This window comes from Tachyglossus aculeatus, chromosome 1 (assembly GCF_015852505.1).
Source record: "Tachyglossus aculeatus isolate mTacAcu1 chromosome 1, mTacAcu1.pri, whole genome shotgun sequence".
NCBI classification, from domain to species: Eukaryota; Metazoa; Chordata; class Mammalia; order Monotremata; family Tachyglossidae; genus Tachyglossus; species Tachyglossus aculeatus.
This window is the reverse complement of record NC_052066.1, coordinates 142,380,480-142,398,932: the sequence shown is the minus strand read 5'-3', so window position 1 is coordinate 142,398,932 and position 18,453 is coordinate 142,380,480. Positions and strand designations below refer to the sequence as shown.

Here is an 18,453-nt window from a genome sequence, read left to right as displayed (position 1 = left end):
TAGCTGAAATGGTAGGTGAACGAAGGGGGAGGAATTTACGATGGGGATTAGGAATTTTACTGAAATCAATCTGATACGAGGTGATGGCAAAGCGAGTACTGCCGATGTGGCAAGACACATAATTCCGGCTGTTAAAATGGAGCGGCAGGAAGATGTGACTTTGAAACGCTCATAAAAATGGGGCTTTTTTTAAGGTCAAGCGTAGACGTGATTTCGGGAATGTGTCTGCTGACATTTCAGTGGGGCGAGGGTTTCAAGGCACAGCAAAAACTGCTTTACGCTTCTCAGGGGAGAACGGTGACTATCGCTTCAGGGTGTAATGCGGGCTGACAGCCATCGGCACGATCATCCAAAGAGGGGTCAGTTCCATATTCATTCATTCATTCATATTTATTGAGCACTTACTGTGTGCAGAGCACTGTAGCAAGCGCTTGGGAAGTACAAGTTGGCAACATATAGGTAATTCATCCCGAGAAAACTGGCCAAACTATGTGGTACGCTTAAGACTCCACACAGAAGGTTCTAGGGTGGTCTTATTAATCAATCAGTGGTATTTACTGAGCGCTTACTATGAGCAAAACACTTTTCTAAGCACTTGGGAGATTACGAGACAGGAGAATGGGCAGGCCCCTTCCCTGCCCAATATGATTTTTCAGTCAAGTGGGCACCTGGGGCTTCCTACGCTGTAAGAACAGTAAGCGGCATCCTCACTTCTGCCCGCTCCCCACGCCGTGCCCAACGCTCACCTGGTTGGATAAACCCTTGAAGACTCCCCTGGTGAGGTTCAGTAAGTTGACTGAGCCGGTGACCTTGGCGTACATGTCCTTGATTCCGATGAGCCTGCAGATTGTAATGATGGCCCGGTGGCAACGCAGACCGTAGCCTGAAAAACACCAGTGGGTTGCAGACCGTCAGAGATCACACCCGGAAGGCTTTACGGAAGACTGTCGGAGGGCGGTCTTCTCCTGGGAGAGGGGCAGACACTGGACATGTCCATGGAGTGGATGACGTCCGTTCACTCATTCAATCGTATTTATTGAGCGCTTACTGTGTGCAGAGCACTGCACTGAGCAACTTGGGAAGTACAAATCTGCAACATATAGAGACGGTCCCTACCCAACAACAGGGTTCAATCTACCATGCTCTGCAGTCCGCTAGAGGTTATGGAAGAATAATCAATCAATCGTATTTATTGAGCGCTTACTGTGTGCAGAGCACTGGACTAAGTGCTTGGGAAGTACACGTTGGCAACATACAGAGACGGTCCCTACCCAACAGTGGGCTCACAGTCTAAAAGGGGGAGACAGAGAACAAAACCAAACGTATTAACAAAATAAAATAAATAGAATAGATATGTACAAGTAAAATAAATAAATAAATAGAGTAATAAATATGTACAAACATATATACATATATACAGGTGCTGTGGGGAAGGGAAGGAGGTAAGATGGGGGGATGGAGAGGGGGAGGAAGGGGAGAGGAAGGAAGGGGCTCAGTCTGGGAAGGCCTCAATCAATCAATCAATCAATCGTATTTATTGAGCGCTTGGGAAGTACAAGTTGGCAACATATAGAGACAGTCCCTACCCAACAGTGGGCTCACAGTCTAGAAGGGGGAGACAGAGAACAAAACCAAACATACTAACAAAATAAAATAAATAGAATAGATATGTACAAGTAAAATAAATAGAGTAATAAATATGTAGAAACATATATACATATATCCAGAATAGAGGAAAGAGCACGGGCCCAGGAGTCAGAAGGACCTGGGTTCTAAACCCGGCTCCACCGCTTGTCTGCTACGGGACTTGGGGCAAGTCACTTCACTTCTCTGGGCCTCAGTTACCTCAGCTGTAAAATGGGGATTAAGACGGTGAGCCCCATGTGGGACAGGGACTGTGTCCAATCTGATTAGCTTGTACCCATCTAAGCGCTTAGTACAGTGCCTGGCACACAGCAGGAGCATAATAATAACGGTATTTATTAAGTGCTTACGATGTGCAAATCACTGTTCTAAGCGCTGGGGAGGTTACAAGGTGATCAGGTTGTCCCACGGGGGGGCTCGCGGTCCTTGTTCCCATTTTACAGATGAGGGAACTGAGGCCCAGAGAAGTGAAGTGACTTGCCCAAAGTCACACAGCTGACAATTGGCGGAGCCAGGATCTGACCTCTGACTCCAAAGCCCGTGCTCCTTCCACTGAGTCACGCTGCTTCTCTATAAAAAAAAAAATGGTGGAGAAGCACCTTTAGTAGTCTAGACTGTGAGCCCACTGGTGGGTAGGGACCGTCTCTATATGTTGCCAACCTGTACTTCCCAAGCGCTTAGTACAGTGCTCTGCACACTGTAAGCGCTCAATAAATACGACTGAATGAATGAATGAATGGAGAAGCACCTTTAGTAGTTTCCGCCTCATCTCCTGGCCACCCGTCTTCCCTTGAACCACCCCAAACCCCACATCGTCACTTCTCCCTCTGGGGTGAATCTCCTCACTCCACAGACTCGCGACTATCTGTCTGGAGGGTAAAATCAGGGCAGAGGGTGAAAGGGAGAGTCAGTCTCAAGTTCAAAGTGTTGCTCTGTCAGCTTGGAGCTCCTCTCTTTCCCTCTGGGCAACTGCCCCTGCTCACTGGACGCTGCTCCCTGAAGCCCGAGCCGCAAACCGATCGTGAGCTCCCCGCTTTCCTTCTGGGAAACTGCCCCTGCATACTGGACGCCGCTCCCTGAAATCCAAATCACCGAACAATCACCTCCACCACTTTCCCAGCAGTCGCCGGATACGTCGGCCGAAAGGCGGACAACCAATTTGACTTGGAAGCAATCTCAACTGTGGGGGACGATGGTTCTGGGGGCTGAAGGGAGGTGTCTCTGGGCATGGCCAAGGCCCAGGAAGCAAGAGTCTTGGCCATTCAACCCTTCGGATTCCGAAGCGGTGACGGATCGATCGACCGCATTTATTGAGCGCCTACGAGAAGGTGTAAATGCCTCTAAAAACCGATTATACGCCCAAGTGCAAAAAATAATTCTTTTTTAAACGGCAAAACAAATGTTATCTAATGGGAGCAGTTGGTTTTTCAATTATAGCTGAAAAGCAGAGGGGAAATATTAGTGCAGTCGAGCACGGAGCACCCAATTAGAATTCTTTCCTTCATTTACTTCCACAGAATTGCTCTACGGAGTTGCGTGATCCCAAGACAAAGTGCGGCTTTTAAAAATGTTTAAATTGACTGCACTCTACCTATCCCACATGAGATGTTCCGGGTTTAATTGATCCATCAGTGGAATTTATTGACCACTTCCTGTAAGCTCACTCTGGGCAAGGAATGTGTCTGTTTATTGCTATGTTGTACTCTCCCAAGTGCTTAGTACTGTGCTCTGCACACAGTAAGTGCTCAATAAATACTATTGAATGAATGAATGAATGCTTGGGAGAGTACTAGAGTTAGTAGACACCTTCGCTGCACACAAGGAGCTTACAGTCCAGAGAGGGAGACAGACATTACAATAAATAATGGATGTGTACAGAAGTGCGGTGGGGCTGAGTTGAGGGTGAATATTAAGTGCTTAATAATAATAATAATGTTGGCATTTGTTAAGTGCTTACTATGTGCAAAGCACTGTTCTAAATGATACAAATCCCAGCACGAGGTCGAGCCAGAAGGGAGAGGGGGTAGGGGAAATAGGGCTGAATTGGGGAAGGCCTCTCGGAGGAGATGTGACTTTAAGAAGGCTTCAAAGGTGGGGAGAGTGGTGGTCTGCCGGATATGAAGAGGGATGGAATTCCAGGCCAGAGGGAAGATATGAGCGAGGGCTCAGTGGAGAGGTCAACGAGAATAAATTTGAGTGTGTGGGCTGGGCTGTAGAAGAAATCAGCGAGCTAAGATAGGAGGGGGCAGGCTGATTAGGTAAGTCAGTGGTATTTATTGAGGGCTTACTGGGTATCGGGCACTGTTGCAAGTACTCGGAAGAGTAGCATTCAACAGAGTTGGTAGACATGTTCCCGGCCCACAGGGAGCTTAAAGTCTAGAAGACTGAGTGTTTTAAAGCTGAGGTTAAGGAATTTCTATTTGTCGCAGGTGGATGGGCAACCTCTTTTTGAGGAGTGGGGAGACATGAACTGAACGTTACATTTACAGAAGTAATCCAGGCAGCAGAGTGAAGTGGGGATTGGAGTGGGGAGAGGCCGGGAGATCAGCGAGAAGTCACGATGGGACAGGATAAGCGTTTAGATCAGCGCAGTAGCAGTTTGGATGGAGCGAAAGGGGGGACTTTAGCAATGTTGGGAAGGTTGAATTGACAGGATTTGGTGACGGACTGAATGACAGGGATGAGGCGAGGACAACGCCCAGGTTACGAACCTACGAGGTCGAGAAGATGGGTGTGTCGTTTACAAAGATGGGAGAGTCGAGGGGAGTACGGGATTTGAGTTGGAAAGATGAGGAGTCCTACCTTGGACATGTTAGGCAGGATATTCGAATAAAGATGAGCTGAAGGCAGGAGGAAATGAGAGACTGCAGAGACAGAGAGGGGTCAGGGGCTGGAGATGTAGATTTGGGAATTACCCGCATAGAGGTGGTAGTTGAAGCCATGGGAGTCAATGAGGTCTCTAAGGGAGTGGGTGAAGATGGAGAATTGAAGGGGACCTGGAATTGAGCTAGGGGGGAGAGGCAGAGGAGTCCATAAAAGAGGCTTAGATTTATAATTAGATATTCTGAGATCAATAAAATCCAGATTTCATGGGGGATTATGGGAAAGCCCCGCCACCGTCCTGAAAAAAAAAATAGCCTTTGCTAAGCATAGTGAATCCTCATTTAGAGCTGGTCATGAGTTGCAGAGGTTGAAAACGATGGATCTGGGACGAAATGGCTTCTCAAGCTGGGAAGCATTCATTCAGTCTGGCTTAGTGGAGAGCATGGGCCTGAGATGGAAGGACCTGGGTTCTAATCTCAGCTCCGCCAGCCTCCTGCTGTGTGACCACAAGCGAGACACTTGGCTTCTCTATGTCTCAGATCCCTCATCTGTAAAATGAGGATTGCTACCGTGAGTCACGTGGGACAGGGACTGTGTCCAATTTGATTATCTTGTATCTACCCCAGTGCTTAGCACAGGGCTGGGCACATAAGTGCTTAACCAATATGTTGCTGACTTGTACTTCCCAAGAGTTTAGTGCAGTGTTCTGCACACAGTAAGTGCTCAATAAATACGACTGAATGAATGAATGAAAGAAACATTGTACAAAAACTCCAAAAAGTGGGTTGTTGGGTAGGAATTGTCTCTCTTTATTGCTCTGTTGTACTTTCCAAGTGCTTAGTACAGTGCTCTGCCCACATTAAGTGCTCAATAAACAAGACTGAATGAGTGAATGAATGAAGGAGGGAGATGAGATTGTGAACTAGCTCTCGGGAGCACCTTGAGAGACGGGATGCCCAGTGTGGGATAGGATCAGGGGAGAAGGCAGGCCGCTTCAACCCAACCCGTCCCCTGGGCCTCCAAAGTATAGGGGGAAATGTTTCCCACCGCACGCTACACATACTGAAAGGCTAGGGTCCCTGGAATAACTTCAGCAATATCTGAGATGGCACTGAAAGACCACAGAGCAGAACCCTCGATTCATTCATTTTGAGAATTGTACTTGTTAAGTGCTTTACTATGTGCCAGGCCCTATACTAAGCGCTGGGATAGGTTCAAGCTAATCAGGTTAGACAAAGTCCATGTCCCACATGGGGCTTGCGGTCTTCATCCCCCTTTCACCGCTGAGGCCCTGAGAAGTGAAGTGACCAGCCCATGGTCACACATCAGAGACGTGGCGGAGCCGGGATTAGAATCCTGGTCCTCTGACTCCAAGACCTGTGCTCTTTCCACTAGGCCACGCTGCTTCTTTTAAATGACAAACACGCACAGCCTCTCTGGCAATCGCAATTCTCTTTGCACCAATGAGCATCACTAAAACTCTATGGATCCACCACCAGAACGGCAACAGATGGAGATGGGGCGTTTTGGGAGAGATGAGAGATTGCTCGTTCAATCGCCCATCCTATCTCGACTGGATTACTGCATCAGCCTCCTCTCTGATCTCCCATCCTCCCGTCTCTCCCAACTTCAATCCATACTTCATGCTGCTGCCCGGATCGTCTTTGTGCAGAAACGCTCTGGGCATGTTACTCCCCTCCTCAAAAATCTCCAGTGGCTACCAATCAACCGACGCATCAGGCAAAAACTCCTCACCCTGGGCTTCAAGGCTGTCCGTCACCTTGCCCCCTCCTACCTCACCTCCCTTCTCTCCTTCTCCAGCCCAGCCCGCACCCTCCGCTCCTCTGCCACCGCTAACCTCCTCACTGGGCCTCGTTCTGGCCTGTCCCGCTGTCGACCCCCGGCCCACGTCCTCCCCCTGGCCTGGAATGCCCTCCCTCTGCCCATCTGCCAAACTAGCTCTCTTCCTCTCTTCAAAGCCCTCCTGAGAGCTCACCTCCTCCAGGAGGCCTTCTCAGACTGAGCCCCCTCCTTCCTCTCCCCCTCCTCCCCCCCGCCTTACCTCCTTCCCCTCCCCACAGCACCTGTATATATGTTTGTACATATTTATTACTCTATTTTATTCGTACATATTTATTCTTTCATTTTGTTAATATGTTTTGTTGTCTGTCTCCCCCTTCTACACTGTGAGCCTGCTGTTGGGTAGGGACCGTCTCTATATGTTGCCGACTTGTACTTCCCAAGCGCTCTGCACACAGTAAGCGCTCAATAAATACGATTGAATGAATGAATGAATGCGTCCACGGCGTCGCTACGGGTTGGGGGCGACTCGACTGCGTAAGATAAGACAAGCAGAGCCTCCTGGGGATTGGGATCAGCCCCAAGGACAGCTGAGACTGAGAGAAATACCGCGCCTGGCCCTGACACACGCTCAAGGTGACCCGCCTTGGAAAGAAAATCACCCGCAGCACAACTGAACTTTCACTCTAGCACACCACCACACGGTTATTACCCTGGAGGGTCCGAATGGTTTTCAAACTGCCCCGGGACTGAACTACCAATCTTTCACCTGGGCGATAATTCTCGGCCACTGAAGAGATCATTTCTACTTACCGCGGGGTTGTTTCTTCATCTTGATTGTTGTCCTTTTAAAAGTTAACGAAACATCTTGGTAGACTGGAGGAAAAAAGAAGATTGTGTTACGGATGCCTAATTCCATTTCCACGCGGACATGAGAAAGCAGCATGGCACAGTGGATGGACCGAGCATGGGAGTCCGAAGGTCCTGGGTTCTAATTCCTGGCTCTGTCACGTCTGCTTTGTGACCTTGGGCAGGTCACTTCACTTCTCTGGGACTCTCATCTGGAAAATGGGGATTTAAGAGTGTGAGCCCCAAAGGGAAGAGTGACTGTGTCCGACCTGATTAGCTTGTATCTACCCCAGCGCTTAGAACAGTGCTTGACACATAGTAAGCACTTAACAAATACCATCATTATTACTATTACTTTTTTTAAGCAGAGGTTGGGGGCCCCTGTAAGAGTGGCACGGACACCAGAAGGAGCGATGGAAGAGGAAGAGAAGGAAAAGAAAACACAGGCGAAGCCACCTCAGGATAAAGGAGAGCCCCTAAGCCTGGTGAAAGCACGACAAACTGTTAATAATAATAAAAATTATAATTATGGTACTTGTTAAGCACTTACTATGCGCCAAGCACTGTTTTAAGCAGTGGGGTAGATACAAGTTAGTCAGGTTAGACACAGTCCCTGAACCCTGTGGGGCTCACACTCTAAATCCCCATTTTACAGACGAGGTAACTGAGGCCCAGAGAAGTGAAGTGACTTGCCTGAGGTCACCCAGCAGACAGGTGGCAGAGCCGGGATTAGAACCCATGACCTTCTGACTCGCAGGCCACTGCTCTACCCACTAAGCGACACTGCTAGATCCGCTGCTCGAGTGGCTGGCTTTTAATGGCAAAATTCAATTTTCAGACTCTTGAATGATTTACCTTTCGCTCTTCTGCTTTAGGTGGTGCGTGAGAGGTTGGATTAGGACCAGAGGCTGAATTATCTAATAATAATTGTAATATTTATTAAGTGCCAGGTACTCTACTGAGCGCTAAAGTGGATACAAGCAAATCGGGTTGGGACAGGCCCTGTTCCACAAGGGGCTCACGGTCTTAACCCCCATTTCACAGATGAGACTCAGAGAAGTGAAGTGACTTCCCCAAAGTCACACAGCAGACATGCGGTCTAGCCACTAGGCCACAGTGCATCTCTCACCCCCATCATCATCATCATCATCAATTGTATTTATTGAGCGCTTACCACGTGCAGAGCACTGTACTAAGCGCTTGGGAAGTACAAATTGGCAACGTATAGAGACAGTCCCTACCCAACAGTGGGCTCACAGTCTAAAAGGGGGAGACGGAGAACAAAACCAAACACACTAACAAAAAAAAATAAATAGAATAGATATGCACAAGCAAAATAAATAAATAAATAAATAGAGTAATAAATATGTACAAACATATTTACATATATACAGGTATACATATATACCCCCTTCCTCCACTCCCTCGCTCACTTCCCCCGCTTAGTTCATGTATGAGGCCCTCTGGGTCAAAAACAGTGCTTTCACTTAGCTCGGCCATCACGTTTCTCTGAAATGCTCAAATCTCGTCATCAATAAGTAGGATAGGACACAGACCAATATCCCGGGGCCACTGGTATTTGGTCTCTCCAGCTCTCCCAAAGCCTCCTCCGGGCTGGCACACCCAATATCCCTTTTTCTACAGTTGGAAAGAAAGCCCTGAGAAGCAGCGTTTCCCAGTGGACAAAGCACGGGGCAGGGAATCACAGGATCTGGGTTCTAAACCCGGCTCGCCATTAGTCTGCTGGGTGACCTTGGGCAAGCCACTTCACTTCTCTGAGCCTCGGTTCCCTCATCTGTAAAATGGGGTCTAAGACCGTGAGCCCCACATGGGACAGGGACTTTGTCCAACCTGATTACGTTATACCTACCCCAGCACTTTGACAAATAGTACGCATTCAACAAATACCGCGATTTGTGGCCCCGCAAATTAGAGGTCATATTCATTCAATCGTATTTATTGAGCGCTCAATGTGTGCAGAGCACTGTACTAAGCGCTTGGGAAGTACAAGTTGGCAACATACATCATATCTTCCCATCCACACTACCGGACCACCTCACAGAATATAAACTCGGGTGCTTTCTCGATTGTTGCGAAGTCAAGTCTTTAGTGTTGTGGAGTTGCATCCGATTTGCATCAGTCTGTACCACTGCTTAGCAGTGCCTAACCCAGACTGCTGAGAGCCAGAGTCCAAGCCCCAGAGACTTTGGGTCCTGGAGATCCCAGTTTTAATCTCAAACACATTTTGTTGGTCTGTTTCCTTCCCAGTGAATAATGGCCTGCATTATACGTCTCTAACATGATTTGTCTTTATTGATTTTCATGTCCTTAGTGACTGATCCAAAACTGAATGAAAGTGGAAGAGGAGGAGAGGGTGGAAGGGATGGAAAAGGTGACATATTCACTACAGGTAACAGAGATTTCTGCCTAGTGACACGATTTTGGGCAAACTCTCCTTTCCATAGCCTACAACATAATTTATACATCTCACTTCTATTGCTGGGACCGGAATTCAGAATGCACCACGCTTTAAGAAGAAACAAGACAAAAAAAAAAGTATCCAACGACTACATACTGCCATTCTGACAATTTTGCAAACCTGTATAACCTTAAAAATACACCAATACCTACTTGTATGGTCTTGATATCTTTCTACGTAGTGCAAGTAATGAATGGCTTTGTTCTTTGCCTGAAAGAAACAAAGGAGAAATCCTCTTCTTTACCTTCCTGTTAAACGGTCATTTCCTCCAGGGTCTGGAATGTGTGTGCACACAAAATCAATGCTTTCAAGTCTAGTGAAGCTGTCTGAAGTCCCTGCGTACGCTGAGCAGAGCACTGTACTAAGTGCTTAAAGCTCTGCATTTTGTAAGTTGCATTTTGTGAGAGCGGAGAAGAGAGTCCAGGAAGCTCCTCCCTGCTACCCTAGCCCGTGAGGACAGGACTCCATGCATCTTTTGTTTACTACACCCCCATCCCAGAGTGCGTATACCTTATAGTCGGCAGTTCGGGTCTTAACAAGAAACAAGCCCACATAATTTCCATGCAACGGAAAAAAACAAATTAGCTCACACGGTATCGCAACCATTGATGGATTGGTAATAAGCTTAATGGAGATACGGCCCTTACATTTTCCACACCAGTAGTGTGTCAAATTCTAGGTTCAGTTCAATGTGTTGGCATGCAAAAGCCATTCAATAAAAGTCATAAATGTACATACTTTTCTAAAAGCGCTCATCCGGTCGCTGGCTTTCCCCACAGCAAAGCCTACAAGAAATGAGCAAAGGTGTTAAGGAAAAGGAAGACCTGGACAGAGAGGAGCCCTTAAGCTACAGACAGTCAGTCAAACGTATCTCTTGAGCGCTTACTGTGTGCACAGCACTATACTAAGTGCTCGGGAGAGTACAAAATAACAATAAACAGACACATTCCCTGCTGATTCCAAGCCAGATTCGGGCTATCACTTCTACCACTTTGCCTTTCAGGCATATGGAATGGAGGGTACCAAAATTCAGATAGTAATAATAATAATGATGGCATTTATTAAGAGCTTACTCTGTGCAAATCACTGTTCTAAGCTCAGATGCCAGCAGATAGAGGGATGTTTTTAACCACCCTCGAGTATTTTTAAAGCATTTAAACCTGGGCTTGCTCTGAGAAGATACAGGCCAGATGCAGAATGATATTGTCTTAAGTGATCCCAAATGCTCAGGAAACTCAACACTCAGCTGTGGTTGTTCTGAGAACTCCTAAAGGAGAACACAAAAGGTGAGAAAGAGCCATTCGCGTGGCTTCTGCAAAGCCAACCCAACTGACAGTTTTGTGGAATCTGCACATTTTCTTCACAGTATGGGAAAGTCAGCTGGGGCTTGGACCATTCTCGACCTAAAAAAGAAAAGGTTCTGTCCCCAGCTGGTGGTGGGAAACTGGGCGACTACTTGGCTCTCGCTCGCCTGCTTTCCTTGGCACCCTGAGGGTCGGGAACGTGTCACCTTGTTACCCTACTTCCCAAGCGGCTAGTACAGTGCACTGTACCTAATAGGGGCTCGATAAATGCTGCTGCTACTACTACTATTCAGTCATTCTGTAAGCTCGTTGCGGGCAGGGAATGTGTCTGCTTATTGCTGTATTGTACTCTCTTAGTTCAATAGTGTTATACAATGCACTGCTTGGTACACTGCCTGCACCCTGTAAGTACTCAATAAACACAATTGAATGAACAAATACTACTACTACTACTGCGGTATGTGAACAATGGGTGAAAAAGAGAACTTCCAACATGGAAAGGGTACCTGAAGGTCAGCATTGCTGTCTAAATCTTTAAAAACCCGATGCTATTGATGTCACTTCTCGGAGTGAAAAACACAGACTGCAATATGTGCTGGCCACGTGGTTTTCCTAGCCGGGAGCCCCAAGGGTCTTTCAAAATATACACAACAACTCCAGCGGGGAGAGAACACACGCAAAGGTGTCTTCCCCCGCTCATTTTGTCGGCTCTGTCGGAGGGGCTGGGACAGAAGGCCGTAAAGGGACTCAAAGTCAGAGGGAACTGTTAACGCCTGTATGCTTCTCAAAGCACCCATGAGGACCTGACCTAGTTGGCCCCCTAAGACCCGGTGTTTTATTGCTTTACTCACCCGCTGCTCCTTTTCCATTCCCGGCAACCACTAGGACACGGGTGGATTTCTTTCTTCCCTCTTTTGCTGTCATGTTAAATACATTTCTCACCTGGAAAGCAAGAAGACTCATGAGGGATCAAATTGGCCAAGTGTGGGTGCAGAGCCCTCTGTTTGGCTTACGGGCACCAGAATGTGGGCATACATCGGGCACTGCGGCGACAAGAGTTACCCAGGTTCTATTTCTGGCTCCATTACTTGTCTGCAGTGTGACCTTGGGCAAGTCACTTCTCTGGGCCTCAGTGACCTCATCTAATAATAATAATTATGGGTTTCTTAAACACTTACTACGTGGCAAGGACTGGGGTAAGGTAATCAGGTTGTCCCACGTGGGGCTCAAAGTCTTAATCTCCGTTTTACAGATGAGGTAACTGAGGCACAGAGAAGTGAAGTGGCTTCTTGCCCAAGACTACACGGCTGACAAGTGGCGGAGCTGGGATTAGAACCCGTGTCCTCTGGAGACCAAGCCCATGCTCTGTCCACTAAGCCACGCTGCTTCTCTGCAAAATGGGGATTGAGACTGTGAGCCCCATGAAGGACATGGACTGTGTCCAACTTGTATCATTCATTCATTCAATCATATTTATTGAGCGCCTACTGGGTGCCGAGCACTGTACTAAGCGCTTGGGAAGTACAAGTCGGCAACACATAGAGACGGTCCATACCCAGCAATGGGCTCGCATTCTAGAAGAGGGAGACAGACAACAAAACAAAACATGTAGACGGGTGTCAAAGTCATCAGAACAAATAGAATTAAAGCTAAATGCACATCATTAACAAAATAAATACTATAGTAACTATGTACAAGTCAAATAAATAGAACAATAAATCTGTACAAATATATACACAAGTGCTGAGGGGAGGGGAAGGAGGTAGGGTGGGGGGATGGGGAGGAGGAGAGGAAAAAGGGGGCTCAGTCTGGGAAGGCCTCTTGGAGGAGGTGAGTGCTCAATAGTATCTACCTCAGCGCTTGGTACAGTGCCTGGCACATACCGAGCGCTTAACAAATACCATAAAAAAAATCAATCATATTTATTGAGTGCTTACTGTGTGCAGAGCACTGTACTAATCGGGTGAGAGAGTACAAAATGACAGATTTGGTAAATACGTTCCCAGTCCACAAATGAGCTAAAAGTCTATAGGATGAGCCTACAAGCCTGCAGGTTACGCTGTCTCATGTGAGTCCGGACACCTCTTTCCTGGAGTTGGCACGTAACAAATACCACGAAAGCAAACCAGCCACACAACAACAGCCCGGAATGCTTGCTTCTCCATCCAGCAGGTGGTGACGGCTTCCCACGGAACGGCTGGCCGCGGAAAGGCTCCCAGACCATTCATTCATTCAATCGTATTTATTGAGCGCTTACTGTGTGCGGAGCACTGGACTAAGCGCTTGGGAAGTACAAGTCGGCAACATATAGAGACGGTCCCTACCCAACAGCGGGCTCACAGTCTAGACCATGCCCTCAGCCACACCTGCCTGTTCTGATGGGAGCCGGGATACCAGCGGGTGGGTGGTTCTACATAAGAAACTCCAACTTGAGAAGCAGTGTGGCCTAGTGGATTGAGCACGGGCCTGGCTGCCTGTCAACCTAGGCATCAAGCAGAAACTCCTCACTCTCGGCTTCAAGGCTGTCCATCCCCTCACCCCCTCCTCCCTCACCTCCCTTCTGTCCTTCTCCAGCCCAGCCCGCACCCTCCGCTCCTCTGCCGCTGCTAACCTCCTCACTGGGCCTCGTTCTCGCCTGTCCCACCATCAACCCTCAGCCCCCGTCCTCCCCCTGGCCCGGAATGCCCTCCCTCCGCACACCCGCCAAGCTCGTTCTCTTCCTCCCTTCAAAGCCCTACAGAGAGCTCACCTCCTCCAGGAGGCCTTCCCACACTGAGCCCCCTTTTCCCTCTCCTCCTCCCCCTCCCCCGCACCCTATCTCCTTCCCCTCCCCACAGCACCTGTATATATGTTTGTGCAGATTTATTACTCTATTTTACTTGTACATATTTACTATTCTATTTTGTTAATGATGTGCACCTAGCTTTAATTCTATCTGTTCTGACGATTTTGACACCTGTCTCCATGTTTTGTTTTGTCGTCTGTCTCCCCCTTCTAGACTGTGAGCCCGTTGTTGGGTAGGGACCACCTCTATATGTTGCCGACTTGTACTTCCCAAGCGCTTAGTACAGTGCTCTGCACACAGTAAGTGCTCAATAGATATGATTTAGTGAATGAAAGAATGGGAGTCAGAAGGACCTGGGTTCTAACCCCAGATCCGCCAACTGTCTGCTGGGTGACCTTGGGCAAGTCGCTTCACATTCTCTGGGCCTCATCAGTAAAATGGGGATTAATACCCTGAGCCCCATGTGGGGCATGGACTATGTCCAAACCGATTAAATTGTATCTACCCCAATGCTCAGTGCAGTACCTGCCACATAGGAATTGATTAACAAATGTAGTAATAATGATAAAAAACCCACCTCTATTGTATTGTACTCTCTTATGCACTTAGTACCACACTCTTCCCACAGTAAGGAGCATGGCCTAGTGGATAGAGCACAGGCCCGGGAATCAGAAGGATCTGGGTTCTAATCCTGGCTCCGCCACTTGTCTGCTGTGTGACCTTGGGGCAGTCACTTCACTTTAAGGTATCTCAGTTCCCTCATCTGTAAAATGGGGATGAAGACTGTGAGCCCCTTGTGGGACAGGGACTATGTCCGATTTGATTACCCTGTATCTACCCCTGAGCTTTCATTCAATCGTATTTATTGAGTGCTTACTATGTGCAGAGCACTGTACTAAGCCCTTGGGAAGTACAAGTTGGCAACATATAGAGATGGTCCCTACCCAACAGCGGGCTCACAGTCTAGAAGGGGGAGACAGACAACAAAACATATTAACAAAATAAAATAAGTAGAATAAATACAGATAAGTAAAATAAATGGAGTAATAAATACGTACAAACATATATACAGGTGCTGTGGGGAAGGGAAAGAGGTAAGGTGGGGGGGATGGAGAGGGAGAGGAGGGGGAGAGGAAGGAGGGGGCACAGAGCTTAGTACGGTGCCTGGCACATAGTGAGTGCTTAACAGATACCACAATTGTTATAAATGCTAATATTTAATACAGTGCTGGGCACATAGTAAGCGCTTAACAAATAACATAATGGTCCCGGGCAAGGGACCACATTCCTATCCTCACCTCTGACGCCACCTCCCATTAGCCCAGATTTGGTTCCCTGTAGCCTCACTTCCATCAATCCATCCATCAATGGGATTCCTTGAGTGCTTTTTGTGCATAGAGCACTGTACTAAAAGTAACCTAATGTGGGCAGGGAATGTGTCTGTTTGTTGTGGTACTGTACTCTCCCAAGCGCTCAGTACAGTGCTCTGCACACAGCAAGCACACATAAATACAATAATGAACAAATAAAGTCCCCCTCCCATCCTTCTCTTTTTCCCTCCTGGACGGCCATCTTCAACTGATCTCTTTTCAATGACTTTTTCCCACTGCTTACAAACGTGCTTACCTTCTCTCCTAAAAAAACTCTCCCTTGACACCATGGCTCCCTCCAGTTATCACCCCACCTCCCCCGTATCATCCCTCTTCAAACTTCTCAAGAGAGTTGTTTTACCTCCATTGTCTCCACATCCTCTCCTTCAACCCTTCCAATGTGGCTTCCACCCCCTTCACTCCCCTAGAAAGAGCCCTCTCTAAAATAAACAATGGCCTTTTAATTGCCAAACCTATTGGCCTCTACTCCATCCAACTCCTCCTGGCCTCTCAGCTGCCTTGGACACCCATGAACCCTTCTTTTAGAAAAGGGTTCTAACTTTGGCTTCACCAGTCCTGGTTCTCGCTGACTGCTCCTTCTCAGTCTCTTTTGCAAGCTCCTCCTCTGCCTCCCACCCTCTGAAAGTGGGGGTCCCTCAGGGCTCCGTTCTGGTTCCCCTTTCTATTTTCCATTTGCGCCCAATCCCTTGGAGAACTCATTCACCCTGGCTTCAACTACCATCTCTAAGCAGATGATTCCCAAATCTCCATCTCTAGCCCCGACCTCTCTCCTTCTCTGCCGTCTCGCATTTCCATCTGCCCCCGGGACATCTCTACCTGGAAGTCCCACTGACACCTCAAACTAAACGTGTCCAAAACAGAACTCCTCATCTTCCCACCCAAATCCTGTCCTCCCTGTATTCTCCATTGCTATAGAAAAATACCACTATCAACCCTATCTCACAAGCCCGTAACCATGGCATTGCCCTTACCTCGCTCATTTTTTAATGGTATTTGTTAAGCGCTTACTATGTGTCAGGTACCGTTCTAAACCCTGGGGCAGATATGAGCTAATCAGGTTGGACACAGTTCATGTCCCACATGGGGCTCAGAGTCTCACTGGGGATGCCGGGAGGAGGGAAGGAAGAGGAAAGGACCACAGTTGAAACCCTAAATGGAGAACTGTAATGAGCATTTTTTCAACAAGCTCTTTACCTGAAAGACTTTTGACTGTTCTGAGGAGCAAACCCAAAAAAGCAAACAGGTAATAATAATTGTGACATTGTTAAGCACTTACTATGTGCCAGGCACTAAGTGCTGGGGTAGATACAAGCAAATCAGGTTGGGCACAGTCCTCGGCCCACGTGGGGCTCACTCCCCCATTTTACACATGATGGAACTGAGGTCATACACAAGACACATGGCTGAGCTGGGATTAGAACCCAAATCTACATCTCTGCCCCTGCTCTCTCTCCCTCCCTCCAGGCTCGCATCTCCTCCTGCCTTCAGGACATCTCCATCTGGATGTCTGCCCGCCACCTAAAACTCAACATGTCGAAGACTGAGCTCCTTGTCTTCCCTCCCAAACCCTGCCCTCTCCCTGACTTTCCCATCTCTGTTGACGGCACTACCATCCTTCCCGTCTCACAACCCGCAAACTTGGTGTCATCCTCGACTCCACTCTCTCATTCACCCCTCACATCCAAGCCGTCACCAAAACCTGCCGGTCTCAGCTCCACAACATTGCCAAGATCCGCCCTTTCCTCTCCATCCACACCACTACCCTGCTCATTCAAGCTCTCATCCTATCCCATCTGGACTATTGCATCAGCCTTCTCTCTGATCTCCCATCCTTGTGTCTCTCCCCACTTCATGCTGCTGCCTGGATTGTCTTTGTCCAGAAATGCTCTGGGCATGTTACTCCCCTCCTCAAAAATCTCCAGTGGCTACCAATCAATCTGCGCATCAGGCAGAAACTCCTCACCCTGGGCTTCAAGGCTGTCCCTCCCCTCGCCCCCTCCTACCTCACCTCCCTTCTGTCCTTCTCCAGCCCAGCCCGCACCCTCCGCTCCTCTGCCGCTAACCTCCTCACTGTACCTCATTCTCGCCTGTCCCACCGTCGACCCCCGGCCCACGTCATCCCCCTGGCCTGGAATGCCCTCCCTCCCAACATCTGCCAAGCTAGCTCTCTTCCTCCCTTCAAGGCCCTACTGAGAGCTCACCTCCTCCAGGAGGCCTTCCCACACTGAGCCCCCTCCTTCCTCGCCCCCTCGTCCCCCTTTCCATCCCCCCCGCCTTACCTCCTTCCCTTCCCCACAGCACCTGTATATATGTTTGTACGTATTTATTACTCTATTTATTTTACTTGTACATATTTAGTCTACTTATTTTATTTTGTTAATATGTTTTGTTTTGTTCTCTGTCTCCCCCTTCTAGACTGTGAGCCCACTGCTGGATAGAGGCCGTCTCTATACGTTGCCAACTTGTACTTCCCAAGCGCTTAGTACAGTGCTCTGCACACAGTAAGCGCTCAATAAATACAATTGAATGAATGAATGAATGAATGAACCCAGATCATTCTGAATCCCAGGACCGTGCTCTATCCACTAGGCCATGCTGCTTCATGGTCACCATCACCCTTGCTTCTTTAAACCCGTCAGTGCTTAAAAGTGCTACCCTCTAGACAGTAAGCTGGTTATAGGCAGGGAATATGTGGGCTAGTTCTGTTGTTCTGTGCTCTCCCGTGTGCTTAGTACAGTGCTCTGCCCACAGTATGCGCTCAATCAATGCCACCGATCGATCTGCTCCGGTGCCAATGGTCGGAAGTCACCAGCACGGCGAATAACTAGGGCATCACACCCCATCTCTGTAAGAAGCAGCGTGGCATCTGTGGATAGAGCACGGGGCTGGGTGTCAGAAAGTCATGGGTTCTAATCCCGGCTCCGCCACTTGCCTGCTGACCTTGGGCAGGTCGTTTCACTTCCCTGGGCCTCAGTTTACCACATCCGTGAGCCCCATGTGGGACAGGAACTGTGTCCAACCTGATTTGCTTGTACCCACCCTGCATTTAGAAGAATGCCTGGCACATAGTAAGTGCTTAACAAATGCCACAATTATTATTATTATTACCTGTTTGCTTGTGGGTTCAGAATGGTGCCTGGCACAAGGTAAGCGCTTAACAAATACCACAATTATTATTAAAATGTTTTCCCTGAAAGATCTGCAGTCCAGATGCCTGTGATCTCCCCGATCAGTCCCCGTGTTACTCCGAAGCCTTTTCCAATCATTCGTTCATTCAATCGTACTTACTGAGCGCTTACCCTGTGCAGAGCACTTTCCTAAGCAATTGGGAAAGTACAGTACAACAATAAGCAGCGACATTCCCTGCCCCACAATGAG

The 18,453-nt window shown here is 48.2% G+C and overlaps 1 protein-coding gene across 1 annotated transcript in view; it reads right to left on the bottom strand.

Annotated features, from left to right (window-relative positions):
• Positions 1-18,453, bottom strand: part of MRPS5 (mitochondrial ribosomal protein S5) — a 119,356-nt gene that overhangs the window by 5,855 nt on the left and 95,048 nt on the right. The window contains exons 7-11 of the mRNA XM_038751824.1: positions 11,751-11,841; positions 10,334-10,380; positions 9,748-9,805; positions 7,081-7,143; positions 747-883 (exon numbers count right to left, since the gene is read on the bottom strand). Coding sequence (XP_038607752.1) covers positions 747-883; positions 7,081-7,143; positions 9,748-9,805; positions 10,334-10,380; positions 11,751-11,841 — 396 coding nt within the window. The remainder of the gene's footprint in view (positions 1-746; positions 884-7,080; positions 7,144-9,747; positions 9,806-10,333; positions 10,381-11,750; positions 11,842-18,453) is intronic.